This window comes from Choloepus didactylus, chromosome 19, assembly GCF_015220235.1.
Source record: "Choloepus didactylus isolate mChoDid1 chromosome 19, mChoDid1.pri, whole genome shotgun sequence".
In the NCBI taxonomy this organism is placed as follows: Eukaryota; Metazoa; Chordata; class Mammalia; order Pilosa; family Megalonychidae; genus Choloepus; species Choloepus didactylus.
The window spans coordinates 7,418,583-7,440,049 of NC_051325.1; the positions used below are offsets into that span (position 1 = coordinate 7,418,583).

General features: G+C 39.8%; 1 protein-coding gene across 1 annotated transcript; it reads left to right on the forward strand.

The window, feature by feature from the left end:
- Positions 1 to 21,058, forward strand: GINS1 (GINS complex subunit 1). The gene is made up of 7 exons (XM_037811618.1): positions 1 to 229; positions 3,463 to 3,527; positions 5,354 to 5,452; positions 6,006 to 6,096; positions 12,627 to 12,743; positions 16,197 to 16,271; positions 20,648 to 21,058. The coding sequence occupies exons 1-7, from the start codon at positions 155 to 157 to the stop codon at positions 20,714 to 20,716; spliced, it is 591 nt and encodes a 196-aa protein (XP_037667546.1). The 5' UTR covers positions 1 to 154; the 3' UTR covers positions 20,717 to 21,058.
- The last annotated feature ends 409 nt before the right edge of the window (positions 21,059 to 21,467 follow it).

A 21,467-nucleotide genomic window follows, 5' to 3' on the forward strand; every position in this document is an offset into this window, starting at 1 on the left:
TGGCTGGGTGTGTTTGGCGCCAAATCGAGGACCAGAGTCGGAGGCTGGGGGCTGGAACTGAGGGAGCCATAGGAGAGCAGCGGCAGAAACTCCGAAGAACGTTTGGCTTGAAAGCGAGCGGTTGACAAGGCCGCAGGACCGGAGTGCGTCCGCCATGTTCTGCGAAAAGGCCATGGAGCTCGTCCGCGAGCTGTACCGGGCGCCCGATGGGCAGCTGCCCGCCTTCAACGTGAGCTGGGCGGGCGGGATGGATGGAGCCCGGGCGGGGCCAGGAAAGGAGAGCGGGAGCAGCGGGACCCGGCGGACGTGGGGCGGGGCCGAACCAGGGAGCAGGGCGGGCCTGTGGCGGGCTCGGGGCTGCTTGTGGTGCTTCCCTGTGTCTACTTTGTCCCATCTTGCCAGCTCCAAGGTCGGCAACAGAATTATTGGAACACTAGCAGAACTGAACGTGGGAGGAAAAAGAAAACATTGCATGCTTATACTTCCCAGCGATTTGATCAGTTTGCTCATATGAGCCTCTTCCCTTCAGTGTTTTTCCAGGCATAGCTTTGTTGCCCGATAATAATCTAGCATTTTTTGCGGCCTCGGGCAGCCAAGTGTGGCGATTAAAAGCTAGGCCTCTGGAGCAGGCTGGGATTCTGGCTCCGTTGTGTGGCTTTGGCCCTGTTACTCAAGCCTTCTGTGCTCGCATTTTTCTCATCCGCATAAGCGGCGGTGGTAAACAAAGCACCCAACTCCCGATGAAGGGAGGGTTACCTGAGTTGGTGTGTGTAAGGCGCTCTGAACGATGCCTGGCACACGGTGGAGGCCGAATCGGTGTTTGCTACTAGTTTTATTTCTGTCTCTACTGCTGCTGTTACGATTATTCTTATTTTTCTGTTAATTACTACTATGTGCCCCGCAGGGTGCGAAGAGCTGGACTTGCATTATCTCTGTCCTCATAATAAAACTTTGAGGTCTAAACTGTTTTCTTTTTTTCCCCAGGTATATAAACGGAGGCTTGGGGAGATGAAGTAACTTGCACTGGTGAGGTAGCCAGGAAGGAGTAGATTTAGGACTTGAACCCTGGCAGTCTGGCTTAGAGCCTCATTCTGAGTCCTTTACTAGACTACTTCCACTCTCTTAGCACAGTGACCTGTAGATGCCAGGGTGTGTTCTGCTGAGAGAGGGGCATGAAAACAGATAAACAGAATGCAGTGTGATAAGAGATACCATAGAGGTGTAGACAAGGAGCACAAAGGAGAAGCATGGTTGTGAGCTGGGGTCCAGGAGAGGCATTTGAGCCACACTTGGAAGGATGAGTTCACAGCTCTGAGAAGGGAGTGAGGCATCCTAGCCAAAGGATACCATGATACAAAGACACATGATCACAACTAGGAAAGGTGCCTGAGAGAGGGTTATGTGGGGGACTATACCGGTGGGCTCTAGGCCCAGAGGAGTCCAACTTTGTGCACAGAGGAAGAAGTCAGGCATTTAGTCCTGAGACACTGGAAGCTGGCAGAGGTTTTTAGGCAGGGGAACGATGGGGTCATTTTTGTGTTTTGGAATAACTTGCTGTGGTGTGGTGAATGGATTGGAGAGAAGAAAGAATGGTGGCAGAAAGATGGATTAGTGGGATGTTATGTTATACCAGGTGGGAGACGTGCGTGGTCCAAACTGTGTCAAGCCACTGACATCAGGGTTTGGGCTGTGGAGACTTGCAACCCTTAGGATGGGGGTGGAGATGGAGTGGGTGATGAATGAGCAGGTGAATAGGGGAGGTTTGTCTCAGCAATCAAGGTCATCCATCAACATGGGGGTTCATGAGAAAGAGTGTTTTGGGAAGGTGTTGAGTTTAGGTTTGAACATTAAAGATCACATACTCTGAACAAGTAATTTTACCAATGAGAAAACTGAACAAAGAGAAATTATGGGCTAAGGGACTTGTCTGCACTTACAGCATATTGGAGGCAGTTTCAACTTGAATACGATATTCTGTCCTTTCAACTTCAGAAGTGCTACACCATTTAAAAAGTTAGGCAAAAAAAAAAAAAAAAAAAAAGTTAGGCACCAACAGTGTAAAGTTCAGAAGAGATTCTGGAGTACTGGGTGTGAAGGCTTTAAGACATGGCTCCACAGTGGGGTCAGAGATCTAGTAACTTGGGAGGAAACAGACAAGGGGGGCAGAGTAACTTGTCCAAACAGGCAATGGCCGAGCTCTGGAGACCCTGAGGCCAGCAGCCTTTCACTCAAAAAGCATTTTAAGATGTCTGTGTTGTTTTATCACTAAGACCTTGGCCAGGGGTGGGTCTTAAAAGCTGTAAAAGCAATCTCTCTAGATCTTAGTTGGGTAGAGTGCCTTGTATACTTTTCTCTCATTAGTGCTTTCCGTGACAACCTACCTGATAGTCAGTGACTCACTCAGCAGATCTAGGATTGACCTGAGGGCTACCAAGGGCAGGACCTTGCAGGCCTCCAGGAATCCTGGCCCCAGGGAGGTGACAGCTGATGGGCTGATACCCAGGAGGGCACCTCTGCCTTCCTCATTCCAGAATCACTCATGGTGAGGGGCTGTGTCCAGCAAGGTGAAACCATCGTCTTTCTATATCCAGAACTGTAGAACTGTGGTAATCGTTTGAGTTCCCAGAAAAATGATCTTGGGCTCCCAGGGACTTCTAGGTGGGGGCACAGAACAGATATAATTCCCACTAAAGACAAAAATCTAAACCTGGAAGTGTTCATATTATATGAAATTATTTCTCACTTGGTTTTTATATATCTGCAGATCTCTTAATTGTACAAGAGCTTTCATCTTAATATAATACTTCCTGTATTAAGGGGAATATTTAACTGAATACTGATAAATCAGAGTTTTTCATGGTTTTTCTTTGTTATTGTTGTTTTGTTTTGTTTTGTTTTTTTACCAGCTGATGAAAGTGAATGTAGAAGCATGCTTGCGTTTTCCACTGGGAATCATATCTATTTTGTATTTGAGCAGGGTTTATAGTAGAATTTGTAATTACATTGGTAATCCCAAAGCATTTTTGCTAACGTAGGTATTTTGGCCCTGAAAGTAGATGGGAAAAGTAGACAGGTCACTTCTTCTCTTTGGATTGTTGACAAACCTATCATGTATCATTCATAAATTTCAGGATTCTGATGTTTTATTCTTCCAAGGTAAATTTAAAAAAAGAAATTGCCCCAAGGTGGATAGTGGGAAAGTCTTTTGACTTTTCTGTTCTCACGGTACAAGCCAAAACACAGTGCCTTTTTTTTTTTTTTTTGGTAGTAACTTTGTAAGGCTGTTTTTCAGTAGATAATAAATTATTCACATATTTTTGTCATGCCTGATTGCTTCTGCAGGACTATTGATTTTTGATGCGCTATATAAATCAAAGATAAATGTAGTACAGACAGAATAATGCCACTGAATTGGTGGGGGGGATTAATGAATGTGTGTCAATATCAGTTTATCTATTCTAGGAGGATGGACTCAGGCAAGTTCTGGAGGAGATGAAAGCTTTGTATGAACAAAACCAGTCTGATGTGTAAGTTTCAGACAATTGCTACTTTAAACAGTTTAAGAAATAAGATATTGACATCAGATAGCCTTGCATCCATTTTGCGGTTTGGGATGTGGTTTATTTTTTTTAAATATCCGAATAGGCCATACTCTAGCTGCACAACTTGGCACAGGGCTGGAGGGGTTTGTGTTGCTCACTGCTATAGCCACAGGCTCAGAATAGTGTTCGTTGTTTGACTGATGTGTCTTGAAAGGAATTAGACCCTTGAAAGGAATTAGACCCTAGAGCAAATAAAAACCCTAACAAAGTGGAATGCATAAATTCCCACTGTTTGTTTTCATTAATCAATGCCTTAGTATGTTTGTTGAAGGGAGAAAGGACAGTTTATAAGTTTTGCAGGATCAGCAGTGATTTCTGGTAGCTTGAGTTGAGTTCACTGAGAACTAGTGTCACTTTTCAAAAGGCTATAGGTCAGTAAATCAAGCGAGGGCCCTAGATTTATAGACTATTTAGAGCTGAGCATGGCATTTGGCATGATGGAGATATTTGGGCTATCAAACAAACCTAATAGGTTTCTGTGACTTGGTGAAGAGTGAGACACAAAAGAGCACCAAGTGTTGGGTCAAAGTAGAGGCTTTCAAGATCTCAACCGAGAGAGAAGTCTATCTCTGTGACTCATGCTCTTTGGCCTTGTTAGGCACAGTGTTTGCATCAATTACTTGGATAAGGAAATCCATGGCAAGCTGATAAGATTTGTGCAGCACATAAAATGATAGGAGCGTTTTCCAACTATGTGTGAGAATAGATACAGAAAAATTTTCACACATGGATTAGAGCCGAAGCAGTAAATGCAGGGTAAGTGTGAAGTCCTGAATTCAGGTCCCCAAGCCGTTCATTCAGTCATTCGACAAGTGTTTATTGAACTATGGACCAATAAGTGACCCTGGCATTACAGTTGTGAACATCCCAGTCAGGATTCCTGCCCTCATTGGTATGGTGGGAAGGACAGATAGTAAATACAGACACACCAAAAAACCTACTTGCAGCTGGGATAAATGCCATGAAGGAAACAACAGAGTGCTCTGAGAGAATAAGGAATTGAAGGTGTCATTTAGATTGAGGAGTCAGGAAAGTTCTCTCCGAGAAGGAAACATTTCGGCTGGGGCCCAGGAGACGTGGGTTTTTGCAAGGCAGAGGAGAGACTGCTCCGGATACTGATGCTTCGAGAAGTTTACAGTGGCTGGCATTTAGCAAGCAGGCAAACAGTGACCCAGGAAGAGAGACTTTAAGTGTGTGGTGGCTGGTGGCATGAGTGGTACCTCCAAATCCTCACTATATGAAGAGTAAGTTTAAATGGATTCAACATGGTCCCTCACCTCATTCAACAAATATTTCTTGATCCCCAAGTATGTGCACATATTGCACTTCAGCTTTCTCCCACAGAGAGGAGAAAATTTTGACAAAAGTTCTGAACTATGATGTTAGGTTTGTCTTTTATCCCAGCTTGGTAAAAGAATTCCAGAAAGTGAGTAAATACAATGTTTGTCTTTGAGAAATAGTAAGAGTAATCAGTGTGTAGAAATGCATGGTACCAAATGATTAAATGAAATGCTTCTGATCTTAGGCAACGCATTTAACTTGTGGCTTTTGGCTTTATTTTTTTTTTATTAAAATAAGCTCTGTTGTGTAGACGGTATAGTTTGCTTAGGTTAACTGTTACTTAAAATGGATCAAAACGACTATGATAGCACTTGTTTGTTTGAAAACTGTCATTGGAGAAACAGCTGACTTAAATTTTCTGACACTGAAATATGCGTATTTGTTCTTTTCTTCTTTCAATGCTCTTACAGGAATGAAGCAAAGTCAGATGGACGAAGTGATTTGATACCAACCATCAAATTTCGACACTGTTCTTTGTTAAGAAATCGGCGCTGTGTTGTGGCATACCTGTAAGTGTCTTGTTTGGCTTGCAGTGGCAGAGGGGATTTTTCCATGTAGTGTCTCTGTTAAGCATTTCAGATCAATAATAGGAAATCTGATATTTGTCTCTATAAGCATTCTAAATCCTTTTTTATCCTCTTTTAAAACATTTTTTGAAAAATTGCAGTATAACAAATCCTCATGTAGCCGTCATATTCCCATATTGTTCTATTTGATTATGTGAGACTTTTTTAAATGCCAACCATCATGGCATTTCATGAAGCATCATGGCATTTCATGACTAAATACTTTAATTTGCGTCACTAAGAAATAAGGACCTCTTGGTCCTTTCCTCATATAATTGCTGAACCATTATCACACCTAACAAAGTAAGTAAAGCCTTAATGCCATCTAACCAGTCCTCCAGTCCAAATTTATATTTTCCTGGTTGTCCCAAAGATGTCTTCTTACAGTTGGTTTGCATCAGGATCCAGATACAATCCACATGTTACGTTTTGGTTGTGATGAGTGTTGAGTCTCTCCCCTTTTATTCTGCCATCTAATACCTTCTTAATGCCCTAGGTATGACCGCTTGCTTCGGATTAGAGCACTCAGGTGGGAATATGGCAGCGTCTTGCCAAATGCCTTAAGGTTTCACATGTCTGCTGAAGAGGTAAGTTGACGTTGTTGAAGCTTATGAATTTGGAAAAACACTGAGGTTCTGCATTGTTCTGTAACTGTATTTTTGGTAATTTTGTTTGTTTTTTGCATTGGTTTTTCAGTAATTTGGGATCTGTATTTATTTACATTGTGATGGGGATGATCAGGAGTATTCTAAGTGCTATATGGGAAATGATTATTATTTCACAAAAAAGCGTCGCACTTTATTACTTAGAATTGTGGGATTAAAAAACTGGTATTATTATTTGGGGATTTTCCACAAAATGTATATATACTTTCTTCATCCACATGAATGTTTGTAATGAAACTGTTGACTTATCCAGTCCCCAAAGCCCAGGACTCACCCAGTATTTAAGGACACAGCCTGGGATTAGGCAGACATGGGTTCAATCCTGGCCCTGCTACTGCCTGTCTAACCATGGGCAAGTAACGTGACTTCTCTCCATGCCTTAACCCCCTCATTTACAAAATGGGGATGGTAGTACTTATCTGTTTCACGGCTATGAAGAGGTTAATTCGGGTGATCCATATGAAACACAGCAGAGGAGAGCACTCAATAAATGTAAATGGTTATCATGTTAGTGCAGTAGGGTATGTAAATAGCTTAAGGGGGCAAATGTTCAACATGCTTGCCATTAGCTTTTGCGTATTTTTCAAAAAGGCAGTCTGTTTGCTGACAAACTACCTTTCCTTGCTTTGTTTTCACTCTCCATTTTCTGGATAAACAAATGACTGATCTCTAATCTTAAGAGTTAACTGTGAAATGGTTACATGTTAGTAGTTCAGTTGGAATGGTTACATGTTAATAGTTCAGTTGTCGGTTTCTCTTTTCTGTGGTCTTTGTGCCTATATCCACTAATATTAATTACATTTTGGGATAATTCTCTTTATTATAGTGAACTGAACAGAACACACGTTGCTTCTTGAATGACAGCATCTATGGTGATTTTTCTCATATGCTATTTTAGTTTAGCATATTTTTTGATAAATTTGTAAATGACTACAAACTACATTCATTCAGTATACATCTATTAGATTTCATTTTGGGCATTGCTTCTCTAAGGATGGACTTTTTTCTGGGATTATTTAGTAAGCCAAGTCAGTTCCTACTTTAATAAAATATAGCCATATCAGCAGCATATAAAAGAGTATTAGTGGGTCTAAAGATAAAGTCATTTATTTGAGAGAAGGGAAACCTGAAATCGTTCCTAGGAAAAGTTTGTGTATTACTGTGACAAACGACTGTTGTACCCTAATGTCCTCATCTGCAAAAAGGAATATGCCTGACCCCATACTCTCTTAATGGTCTTTTGAAAAATCTCAGGGATGAAAACAAGAAAGCATTTCAGGTACACTCTATACCGCCACAGCCATCCCCACGGGGGCAGTGACCATTGCACCCCACCATCCTGGGCCAGGAGCCAAGACTGTTTCAGGGTGTCTCTGAGGACTGTGGGAGACAGTCGGGTCTGAGGGTCACAGAGCGTGTTCTGCATTAGCCAAGGGGAGTGCTGCAGGGCTTACACTCGGGCTCCAGAGCCAGCCAACCTCAGATCAGTTCTCCACTTTATTTCTCTCTGAGCCCTTTGGGTAAGTTATCTAATCTCTAAAAGCTTCCATCCTTCATCTGTAAAAAGGATGCAATGATTGTACTTAAGCTTCAAGTAATTAAAGGAATAAATCAGGTATTGAATGGTAAAACATTAGCAAATTCCTGGTGGACAGTAAGCACTCTTTATTTAAATATTAGTGGTGATGATGTCAATCTTGCTGGCTTACTGCAACAATAAAGTAAAAAGCAGTGCTAAAATAAGGGGCAGCATGAGCCAAATAGGATAGTGCTTTAATTATGCTGGAGAAACCATCACTGGAAGAATATGAAAGTGAATATAGGGATAATATATTAAAATCTTAATACCAAATTTCAAAATAGTAAGATACATTGTTTTCTTTAGCTCTATTTTTTATTGCCTTACTTTTTGTTTAAATATAAAATCTTCAAGCCATTAACACAAGTGATAATAAAAATAAGTTTTTTCCTTTCCTATTAATATTTTTCCAAAAGTAAATATTTGGTGAAAATATCAATATGTTCTTTGGGGAAAAAAATATGTATTTTCAACATTGACCTTACATCCATAACTGAGCTCGAAAGGGGGTAATATCCTCCAATGCCAAAACAGCCTTTGATTTTCTTCCTTTGATTTTTCCTTTCAGGTCTGCCATTTTCTACTGTTCCTAGTGGAAACACTGCAGTGAACAGACAGGCAGAAAAGACCATGGTGGGAAGGCCCATGTTTGACTCAGAAAAGCTGTTCATCATACTTCTCAGTACAAAATGTTTGCTTTTTTTTGTTTTTAATTGTGTAACATAGATAGAACATAAATTTCCCATTTTAACCACTTTCAAGTATACAATTCAGTGGTATAAATTAGATTCACAGTATTGTGCTACCATCACCAAAACTTTCCCATCACCTCAAACAGAAACTTTGTACCCATTAAGCGTTAACTCCTCACTCCCCACCCCCTGCTCTTCACAACCTGTAATTTTTCTATCTGTCTCTGTGAATTTGCCTATTCTAGATATTTCACATACAAAATGTTATTTTTTATCTTTTATAGTTACAAAATATAACACAGTTTTACCATCTAAGCATGCATCCCTTTGTAACCCTTTTAAAATCCCTTTTAACCGTTTGTGTTATGAAACGTAATATCCATCTATCTATCTCACTACATAGATACAATGTATACACGTAACACATATATAAATATAGATACCTGTAGGTATGGATATATGTACCCACAGAAAGCTGCACAAAATAAAGACATAGTTTATTGATATGTCACTAAGAAGCACCCATGTACCCACCATCCTGTTCAAGAGCAGGACACTGCCAGGCTGACAGGTTGGCTCCCTCCCTCCCAGTGGTCACCACTCCTTATTTTTGTGGAGACTAATCTTTTCCTAGCTTTTAAAATTTTTCTTATTTTGCCACCTAACCATGCATGCCTAAACACTGTAGTTTGGGAGTGTTCATTTTTTTGAACTTTTTATAAATGTTTCATATAGTATTTATTTTATGACCAACTCTTTGCAAAACATAATATATATTGAGAATCTCATACCGTGTTGCTGCGTTAGCTGTAGTCCATTTTCTTTTCACTGATGTATAATTTTCCATTCTAAGAAGAGGCTGCTATTTAGTGTTGTCTTGATTCCAGTTTTTGATGATGATGAACAGTGATTTACAAACATGTGGTGCAAACATGTGGTGGGAGGGGAATTGCTGCTCAAGGGACCATATTTCCTAGTTTATACCTGTTTTCCCAATGTCATAATTAATGTTACCTCTTTTCATTCTCAAAACAGTCCTGGGCTCTTTCTATAATAAGTTACATGGTTAATATAAGTTTTATGGCCACTCTAGTCCAGGATTTCTCAACCTCAGTACTTTTGACATTTTGGCCTGGATAAGTGTTTGTTGTGGGGCCGTCCTGTGGGATGTTTGGCCGCAGCCCTGGCGTTTACCTACTGCATGCCAGGAACACCACCACCCGAGTTGTGACAACCAAAAATGTCTCCACACATTGCCATATGTCCCCTTGGGGGGCCGAGTAGGCTCTGGTTCTATACTCAACAACAGCAGCAGCAAAAACAAACAGTCCAATTAAAAAATGGGCAAAGGATTTGAATAGACATTTCTCCAAAGAAGATATACACATGGCCAAAAAGCACATGGGAAGTTGCTGGACAACATCAGTCGTCAGAGAAATACAAATCAAAACCACAATGAGATACCACTATGTATTCACTAGGATGGTTATTACTAAAAAATAAAAAAATGACAAGCATTGGCTAGGATGCCAAGAAACTAGGATGCTTACATTGTTGGTAGGATTGTAATGTTGTGCAGCCACTGTGGAAATCAGTTTGCAGTTCCTCAGAAAGTCAAACAGAATTACCATGTGTCTGGCAGTCCCACTTCTTGGTATATATTCAAAGAATTGAAAGCGGGGACTTGAACAGATACTAGTACATCAATGTTCATAGCAACGTTTACAGTAGCCAACAGGTAGAAGGAACCCAAATGTCCATAGACAGATGAATGGATAAACAAAATGTGGTATATACACAACAATGCAATATTATTCAACCATATAGAGGAATGAAGTTCTGATATGTGCTATAATGTGGATGAACCTTAAAGACATCATACTGAATGAAATAAGCAAGACACAAAAAGACAGATATTGTATGATCCCCTTATATGAAATACCTAGAATGTGTAAGTTCATAGAGACAGATAGTCGATTACAGGTTACTAGGGCCTAGGGGGGTAAAGGGAAGAGAAGGTTATTGCTTAATGGGTATAGAATTTCTGTTTGAGTTGATGAAAAATTGGGGTAATGGATGTTCGTGATGGTAGCAGTATTGTGAATGTAATACCACTGAATTATACATTTGAAAGTTGTTAAAATGGGAAATTTTGAGTTGTGTATATGTTACACAATAAAAACAAACAAAAATAGAAGCAATTGACCATAAAAGTTAAAAAAAAAAAAAAAAAAAAGGTGGGGGAATTCTCGTTGAGAACCACTGGTACAGTCTACAATGTGTAGCTTCACTCATACTGCCAAATAGTTTCCTACGGAGGCTCTATCAAAAGACTGCATATTCCCTTTGGCTCTGTATGTGGGCTCCCATTGCTGCACATTTGCACACACCCATGTATTGTCAGTCTCTTCCATTTTAGTCATTCTGTCAGGCATGCAGTAATAGCTCATTTTTATTTCATTTTGCATTTCACTGGTTAATGAGCCTGAGCATCTTTTTATATGTTTATCAGCCACTCAGATATCCTCTTTTGTGAAGTGCATTTTCTAGTGTTGTATGCCTTTTTTTATTTGGGATGTCTGTCCTTTTCTTATTGACTTGTAGGATTTCTTTATATATTCCAGTTATTTGTCTTTTGTTAATTGTGTATATTTATGTATTTTCTGCCACTTTGTGGCTTGCTTTTTCACTTTCGAATGACTTCTTTTGATAAGCAAGCTCTGGAGTGTTATTAATTTGGTCCAACTTTTCCTCTATGGTTAGTTTTTTTGCATCCAGCTTAAGAACTACCAAGGTTATAAAGTTATTTTTCTATGTAATCTTTTAGACATTACATTGTCTTACCTTTCACAAAGAGATCTGTCGTCCCAGGATGGATTTTTGTGTATAATGTAGGTGTAAAGTTTCATGTTGATTATGGATATTGAGATGACCCTTCACCATTTATTGAAAAGATCCTCCTTTCCCCAGTGTTCTATATGTGAGCCTCCTTTGTCATATATCTGTGGATTTTGGAGGGGGGGAGAAATTTCTCTTCTGTTCCGTTAATCTGTCTGTCCTTGCACTAGTTGTACACCATTCTAGTTACTCTAACTTTATAAGTCATGAGCAAGTCTTTACATTTTATTCTTCTTTTTGAAGAGTGTCTCAACTATTTTTGACCCTTTGCATTTAATTTTAGACTTAATTTGTCGAGTTCTATTTAGAAAAATGTTTTGATTTTGATTGAGATTTACTTGACTCTATAGATCGGTTTTGTGAGGACTAACATTATTACAATATTGACTCTTCTGATCTGTGAACATGATGTATTCCTCCATGTATTTTGGTTTTTAATTTCTCTCAACAATGTTTTTTTTCCAAATAGCAGCTTTATTGAGATATAATTCAGATGCCATAAAGTTCACTCTTTTAAAGTATACAGTTGATTGGTTTTTAGCAGGTTCACAGGGTTGTGCATCCGTTACTACTGTCTAATTCCAGAACATTTTCATCACCCAAAAAGAAACCTTGTACCCATTAATCGTCTCTCTCCATTCTCCCCCACTCCACTTAGCCCATGAAAACCACTAATCTACTTTTTTTTCCTATAGATTTGCCTATTATGGATTTTTCATATAAATGGAGTCAGTATGTGGTCTTTTGTGTCTTTCACATTGCATAATGTATTCAAGGTCCATGTGGAAGCACGTATCAGAACTTCATTCCTTTCTATGGATGAATACTATTCTGTTTATGGATACTCCTCATTTTGTTTATCCATTCATCAGTAGATGGGCATTTGGGATGTTTTCTCAACAGTGATTTCTAGTTTCCAGAAATAGAGTTGGTGTAGAGCTTGAAGAGAAGATAATTCAGAAGCAGTGTGTTTGCCCTGGCTCTTTCTCAGGGTGAATGCTCCTTAGGCCTGTGATGTGAACTGTGAGGTCAGGGATCTTTATCCATTTTGTTGACTGATTCTTCCTAACTACCCAAACCAGTGCTCTTAGAAGGCAGTCAGTGATATTTGTTGTATAAATGGATGCATAATGATGAAATTTGTGGGGATGTGCCTTGTTTATGAAAGGATAATTATATAATTTATTATATTATATAATATATAATATATATATTTCGAACCCAAGTTTAAAAATACAGTTTGTTTTTCATTGTAACTTTGTCAAATGGTTTTATGTTTACAGACAGAATGGTTTAGTCGTTACAAAAAGTCTCTTGCTACTTATATGAGGTCACTGGGAGGAGACGAAGGTTTGGACATTACGCAAGATATGAAACCTCCAAAAAGCTTATATATTGAGGTAAGTATATGTTTTAAAAATGGGTTTTTCTTCAATGTGTAGAAATGTATACCTTTTATCTGGGAAGGGTGAGGGCATTTGAATATATATTAGCTTATATTTAAAAAGAAAGAAAGCATAAACCAAAACCAGAAAGTTACCTGTAAGCAGAGGAACAGGATGGAACAGCTAACGTTTTCTTAATGTACCTTTTAATAGTTTTTACTTTGGAACCATGCAAATGTTTTACATAGTTTTAAAACAAAATTAAATCAAAGTGGAAAACCAATCCCTAAATTTTGAAAGCAAAATGAAACAAATGAACCTGTTTTTCAATTTAGTGGATTAATCAAACAGTAATTATTTTAAATTACTTTAAAAGACATACTTTGATTGTATTTCCCTAATGAGTATGTTCTAAAGACAAAAAATTACGAACAGATCTTAGCCTATGTTTAGTAATCATATTATTAATAATAATGTTGCTATTTTTCTGAAATAATTATATATATTGAAGGATAGAGCAAATAAGTTACATTACTAGTAACTAAGATTTACAAGATAAGAGAAAAAAGATCCAAATATTAAATTGAAGAAGCTCTAAAATCCTGTATTTTTAAACTTGGGTTTGAAATAGCAACATGAACTCATGCTAAGTGACCTCTTGACAAAATATTATTTCTTAGTTCTGTCCACCAGAAAAGCCTAGAAACAGTGCCAACCCAATAGACAAAGCATCCAAATTCTGAAATCTAAATGACATTTCCTACTAAAGGAAACTAGGACTTCTTGAAAAAATGGCTGATTCCAAGTCTTGAATAAACAATGTACAAGCTGTGCCTGGAACATCCCATCCTCCCAGAAAGCAACTTTATTAGTGTCCTCGGGCTGATGTAACAATTTACCACAAACTGGGTGACTTAAAACCACAGAAATGTATTCTCACAGTTCATGGGGTTCAGGGGGCTAGACGTCCGAAATCAAGGTGTCAGCAGGGCTCTAGGGGAGAAACCTTCCTGCTTCTTCCAGCTTCTGGTGACTCCTGGCGCTCCGCGGCTCGTGCCTGTATCACTCCAGCCTCTGCTTCTGTCTTACAACAGCCGCTTTTCCTGTGTCCCTCTTCTTTCTCTTGTAAAGACAGCAGTCACTGGATTTAGGGCCCACTCTACATCCAGGAAGATTTTGTCTTGAGATCTTTAACTAATTACATCACAAAGGCCTTTTTCCCAAATAAGGTTGCAGGTGGATGTGAATTTTAAGGGGACATGTCCCAACATAGCAAGAAAAGTATCAAGAGCTACAGGGGGAGTGTTAGAAGGACATGGGAGCCAATTTGAAGGGGCTCTCGCTGGCCAAAGAAGGGACAATTTGAGCATCACAATGCACCATAACCACAGTGAATTGAAACATATCAACTGTGTGAAAACCATGTATGCGTAATAACACCAAGCTTAAGCTAATTGTTCTTAATAAGAACAATTAGAAAAACAAAACCTCTGAGGCCCCTTGGAGAATATGAGGGAACCAGCTCATTTTGGAAAGTGGTTAATAAAAGAATAGACTCAAGCATCCATCTGCCTTTATTGTACAGACTCTGTCTCAGAGTAAACAATGGTTTATGAGGGATTTTTCTTCTTTATAGAAGAATTCCAGCTAATAAAATGCAGCAAGAATGAAAAACTAATGCCATTTTATAATCCTTAATGCATGGAGCTACTAAAACCATTAGGTGAAAAGTTAATGGAGCCCTCCATACTGGAGAGCTGTAGATAACACCTGAGCCCACTGATCAGACTTAACATTTAAAAAGAGACAACCAGGCATTTGTACTTCGTGTGGTTGTGCAACAGGAATTACATAACACTATTTGTCAGAAAATCAAACCTGATCTGATCAAGACTCTAGGCCTAGTTTCCTGATTATAGGAAGTCCAGGGACTGAGGAATACGTGAAATGACCCCACGGGGATGTGCAACGAAATCCAGATTGTGGGAAACTGTACCAGACGAACTACCCAGTTTTTAAATTGCCAAAGGGAAGGGGGAGAAAAAAAGGGAGAGAAACCTATAGAGTAAAAGATAACCTAAGAGACATCAAAATGTTTAATGTGTAAATTTTGTTGGATCCTAATTTGAACATGCCAACTTAAAAAAAATTCATGGGACAATTTGGGAAATATACTGATTGGACATTACATGATGTTTAAAAGTTATTAATTTATAAAATTTGATGATGATTTTGATTATTTTTTAAAAGGGATCTTATTTTGTAGAAATATACTAAAATATTTATAGGTGAAGTGAAATGCTGTCCAGGATTTGCTTCAAAATAATTCAGAAGTGGGTGAGGGGAGCAAGATTGGCCCATGTTGATAATTGAAGCCAGTTGATGAGAACACAGAATTTCATTATGTTAGTCTCTTTACTTTTGAATAATTTCAGGATTTTCCATAATTAAGCTACTTAAATAGGCAGAAAGAAGAGGGATAGATTTTTATTCAATAGTAAGTGAAATAGTAAGTTAAAATACTTTTGAGACCCAGGGTAAGATCCAAGAGGACTCATAGGATGTGCTGGAATTATCTGGGAAAAATAAAAGGCTGTGACTCGCTGCTGGAGGTGGCTTTACTGAAAGGCAGCAGCAGTTGGATACCAGTTCTGTACTCAGGAAAATAAACTTCATTTCTGAATTCTCGCAGAAGACGAAAAGCATCCCCCTTATTTCCTGCAGTAGCTGTAGGGCCGTGAGCAGGTCTGTAACCTTCACTCTAGGTACTTTGAAAATTCCTTCCCTGCAGTTGCAGACGTGGTTTTCAAAAGGCTGCCTTCCCCACCCCACCCCCTGCCCCCTCCCACCACCCCCATCCCAGACCAAGAACCTCTCCTGATTCTGGTAACACGAGGCCACTTTGGCTCTGTCATGGCATGCTTTAAGTATGCCTGGGGAAGAGTCTGAATATCCAAGGAGATTAGAAGAATCTCTGTAAAACAAAAGTTTTTAGGCCTACCTTGTGTTCTATTCTTGCATATTGATATTTTATGGGAGGGAAGTGTAAGAAGCAGGTTGGGTAGAGCTGAAACAGTCCTTTTTTTGTACGTATATAAGCTGTTGCTACCTTGTTTCCCTCATTTTTATTTCAGCTGCTTGATTTTTCAGATTTGTAGAGGGGAACGCATCCAACATTTGTCTTCCCTGATCCACTCCTGGTGTGTCCCTGCTGCCCACTCCAACACACACATATATGTTTGGAGATTTTGCTTTTCTTCTTCCCCCTCATCAAAACAGAACAGTTGGAATCATTAGAACGCCGCAGTGAATACCTGGTGGTAAGACTAGGCTAAGTACACAGAGGAGAAGCACACAAAAACTAGAGTACTTTCACCATGTGGGTATCTAGGTAGTCCCCATTTACTTTACGGTCAATACATATTGAAAAAATATTTTAGATAAAACATCACACGTTTTTCCTTTCAGGTGCGTTGTCTAAAAGACTATGGAGACTTTGAAGTTGATGATGGCACTTCAGTCCTATTAAAAAAAAATAGCCAGGTATTTCTCATCTTAAGATACTTTACTTCCAGTCTCTTTGAGGTATTGAATGTTGGAATCAGCAGCAAAATAAATATCACCTTGTGATGATCACTTAGGTTAGGTTTTATATTCAATATAGGGCACCCTGTTTTATCCTCTTTCTAAAGGTTAAGTATGGAAGGAAATGTTGCCTGTAGTAAGAAAAAATTAATTAATTCCCTAGACTATTGCTTATATTTAACTTGAGCATTTTCCGGGGAAATCATCACAGTTATTCCACGTAAGCAATAGAGTAGCATCCCTGGGGCTACCAAACTGCAAGATTCAAGCTCTTTTCTTCAAACTACAATTTCTTAACAAAGGTGCTAAGCACCCATTTGCAGCTCGTATTTCACCTTACAAATGCCATTCTTGAACAAATAGTGATATATATTGATCAAATGATTCTAAGTATTTAGTATATAAACAGAACAATTCAACAGGAAAAGATGAGAATTGTAAGGTGGTGACTTAAGTGAAATTTTTATTTACAAAGGCTTCCCTGAATAACCTCTATTTTGCTGCAGTTATTTTCTAAGGTTATTTGCCCTCTACATTCTAATAGACTGTTTTTAGTTTTTACCCAAGTATGTCCGTCTTTTCTTTGAGATTTTTCTGTTCACCTGTGAGCTCAGAAAGTCTTCCTACCTTGCTTCCCACACCTCCACTCCAGGGTGCAGTCAGTGTTCACTGCTGCTCTAAGCAGCCTCTGTGTTGTCAGATAATCAGAGGAGGAGACTTCTCTCTACCTGCCCTTGGTCCTCCGGGCTTGGAGCAAGAGCAGTGTCCTCTTAAGAGGAAACAGAATGGTAGTTAACAAGTCTCTGGCCCCAGTTACCAGCTTCTTCATACACAGCATGTGGACGGCACTCCACACTGTAGGTTAGAAGCTGCTTTTAACCATGGAGAAATACGAGAGAGGAGTTGCCAATGATGTCGTCACTCAAAGAACAATGTTCATACTCTCAAATCCTAGAGAAGTTTGGGAGGAAAAGCTACTCCTTTCACTGGTCTCCCTGACAAGCTGTTGTTACTGCTTAAAATCAGGTTGTCCAGAGTCAAGAATTATGGGCTAGAGGGAGAACCTAAGATGGCGGCTAGGTGAGACAGGGCAAAAAAACAACTCCATGAAAAATACTAGATAAAAACCAGAAAGAGACCCACAATACCACTTCCAGAGATGCACCAGCCGGACAAGGTCTGCTAAATCCACAGGGGCCATGCACTTGGTGAAACTGGGAGTCTGCATTCTGAAACGAGTGAGTAAGCCAGCTGAAAGTCCCGCGGCCGCACTGTGGTATGGGGCCCGGGAGCAGCTGCAGATACGGCAGTGAGAACCACTCAGTGAAGCACTGCAGGAGCGGGCTGTAGCCAACGCCTCAGTGTCTGGCGTGGAGGATAGCTGTCCCCACACCTGCTGCTGACTGTCCTGGGGACAGAGAGGGAGAGGGGAGAGCCAAAAGGAGAAAGAAACTGCACCCCTTGCAGCCAGCTTCCCGGTGTGCTGGCGACACTCCTGCCCGGGGCCGTACCCACAGCCCAGAGCCGCGCCAGGAAACCCAGTCTGACAGGGAGTGTATCCCACAGCACCCCGCACACGCCACAATATTGGCCGTGGACAGTGGCCTTGGGTGAAACCACAGCTAGTTGTCCCGGAGCTGGGAAGGCAGAGCTGTGCGAAAAGGGGGGGGTTGAGATGCCCCATTCAGCCATTTTTGCATCAGGCTGGGAGCGCCCCTGCAAGGCCTGGTGGCCCGGGGCTTCCCTTGAGGGAAGGCACGTACTTGTGACGTAGCACAGTATTCCCTCAGCAGAGTTCCTGGAAGATCACAGCTATCAAGCAAAGCAAATGCCAAGAGGCCAAAAACAACAGAAAATCTTAAAGCATTTGCTAAAACCAGACAATATGGAGAACCCAATCCCAAACACCCAAATCAAACGATCGGAGGAGGCACAGTACTTGGCACAATTAATCAAAGGACTACAGTCAAAGTATGAGAGCATGGCACAGGATATAAAGGACATGAAGAAGAACATGGCAGAAGATATAAAGGACATAAAGAAGACCCTAGAAGAGCATAAAGAAGAAATTGCAAGAGTAAATAAAAAAAGAGAAGATCTTATGGAAATAAAAGAAACTTTTGGCCAAATTAAAAAGACTCTGGATACTCATAATACAAGATTAGAGGAAGTTAAACAACAACTCAGCATCCTAGAAGACCACAGAACAGAAAATGAAAGAACAAAAGAAAGAATGGAGAAAAAAATCGAAAAAATTGAAATGGATCTCAGGGATATGATAGATAAAATAAAATGTCCAAACTTAAGACTCATTGGTGTCCCAGAAGGGGAAGAGAAAGGTAAAGGTCTAGAAAGAGTATTCAAAGAAATTGTTGGGGAAAACTTCGCAAACCTTCTACACAATATAAATACACAAAGCATAAATGCCCAGCGAACTCCAAATAGAATAAATCCAAATAAACTCACTACGAGACATACTCTGATCAGACTCTCAAATACTGAAGAGAAGGAGCAAGTTCTGAAAGCAGCAAGAGAAAAGCGATTCACCATATACAAAGGAAACAACATAAGACTTAAGTTGTGACTACTCAGTGGCCACCATGGAGGCGAGAAGGCAGTGGCATAACATATTTAAAAATCTAAGAGAGAAAAATTTCCAACCAAGAATACTTTATCCAGCAAAACTCTCCTTCAAATTTGAGGGAGACCTTAAATTTTTCGCAGACACAAATGCTGAGAGACTTTGCCAATAAAAGACCTGCCCTACTTCAGATTCTAAAGGGAGCCCTACCAACAGAGAAACAAAGAAAGGAGAAAGAGATATAGAGAATTTTAACAGACATATACAGTACCTTACATCCCAAATCACCAGGACACTCATTTTTCTGCAGTGATCACGGATCTTTCTCCAGAAGGGACTGTAAGCTGGGACATAAAACAAGCCTCAAGAAATTTAAAAAAAAAAAAAAAAAAAAAAAAAATGAATATACTCAAAGCACATTCTCCAACCACAGTGGAATACAAGTAGAAGTCAATAATTTTTGAACTGTAACTCCACTGTTTACTTCCTACATGATATAAAATACACAAACTCTAATGACAAATCAGTGGTTTTGAACTCAATGTAAAATATGTAATATTTGACAAGAACTATATAAAGGCAGGGCAATGGAGAAGTATAGGAACATAGTTTACAGGTCCTATTGAAGTTAAGTTGGTATCAAAGAAAACCAAGATTGTTATGGATTTAAGAGGTTAAATTTAAGCCCTGCAGTGTAAACACAAAGAAATTATCAGGGAATATGACGATAGAGATGAAAAGTAGAGTATGGGTTATGAGAAGTGGGGGAAGGAGCAATGGGGAGTTAAAAAATGAGTGTAGGGTTGCTGTTTGAGGTGAAGGGAAATTTCTAGTAATGGATGGTGGGAAAGAGATACCATTACAACATTCTAAATGTGATTAATCCCACTAATGGAATGCTAGGGAGGGGGTGGAATGGGAAGATTTAGACTGTATATATGTTTCCACAATTGGAAAAAAAAAAGACAGTCTAAATAGATGACAATTGAATGCCAAGGATGATCCTGGATGGGATCTGAGGTTGGAGGACAGGAAGCTCAAAGGGACACAGTTGGGACATAATGGAAAAAAATATATATATAGATTGTAAGCTTTGTATCAGTGTTGAATTTCTTGAACCCCTTAGCTGCGCTTAATGGGATTGAATAAAAGAATGTTCTTGTTCATGGGAATTGTGTATGTGAATTACAGTGTTTGTTCAAGGATGTGTGCAGCTTGTTCTCTATGTTCAGAAGGCAGAGCAATAGATGATGGATGATAGGGAGGGAGGGAGGGAAAGAAAGAAATGGCGGTGTGACCGCATGCTAAAGTTGATGGATCAGAGCATCGGGGGAGGGGGGTCAGGGTATGCTGTATATGGGGTTTGTATTGTTTTTGCAACTGTACCTGTAACTTTGAATTTATTTCAAAAAAAAAAAAAAAAAAAAGTCCAGTTGTCCGGAAACTTCACCTACCTGGATCCTTCTGTCCATAAATTTAAAAACAACAAAAAATGCTAACAGTAAGGAAAATACGGCTAGAATTCAGGAGTTTTTAAGTGAGTGTAACTTCAAGCTGTATGAATTCATTTATAGAAACCAACCTTTGGTACAGCTTAAGAGGCATCAAGTTCAGCAATTATAGTAGGTTAAGCTTTTAACTAAAATGTTGGAGTTTGTAAATTAGATCATTGGTTGCTGCTTTTTTATTAATGCAAAATGTAATTTATAAGAATTCTTTTCCAATACTTTCTCTTCTCTCCTCTCCCATTCAGCACTTTTTGCCTCGGTGGAAGTGTGAGCAGCTGATCAGACAAGGCGTTCTGGAGCATGTCCTGTTATGACCATATGCTGCAGGCCTTGCCAGCACAGCCCATGCTGCAAGGCTGCACCCAACTCATGAAAGTTCCTGGATTTCTCTCTCTCCTCCTACCCCCTTCCCCCCACCTCTTTGATTTTAAAAGTTACAGACATTCTTTAAGCGTAACCAGCAGTTAAGTGGCTAAGGAGTATGGTTTGCTTAACCGTTAAGGATTTTTGTTTTCCCATGATGAACATCATATCTCCTTTTTGTAATGAGCTGTATCATAACTATAGCTTTCCTACAGTTTTTACAATGTGCTGTTTTAACGAAAGTAAATGTTTGTTACATTCGAATCTATTTTTTAAATAACAAAGAGTTTAGTGTGGCCACCCTCTGTGTCCTGTGTTGCTTACCGGTAGTCTGCCTTGTCATGATCTGCAGTCCAGGGTGCGAAATCACTGGGATATGGGCTTCCGCATCACAGGGCAGATGGCAAGGATGATCTGTAAAACTTTCTGTATGTTTAATGTTTACTGACATCCTAATTTATCATCAGGCTCTTTGGGAAGAGTCAAAGGAAGGGTACAGTGGGTTTTGGCCCATTCCCACCGTGGTGGCCAGCCTGGCTTGAGTTGTCTGCAAGCTGGGGGGTGGTGAGCACCAGTATCGCCACTTGGGAAAGGGGAATAGAAATGGGGATAGAGAAGGAAATTTGTACAGTCCCTCCACACCACCCCCCAGGTTCAGTATGACCAGAAGTCACATGAGGAGTTGGTTGGCTAAGTGGAAAG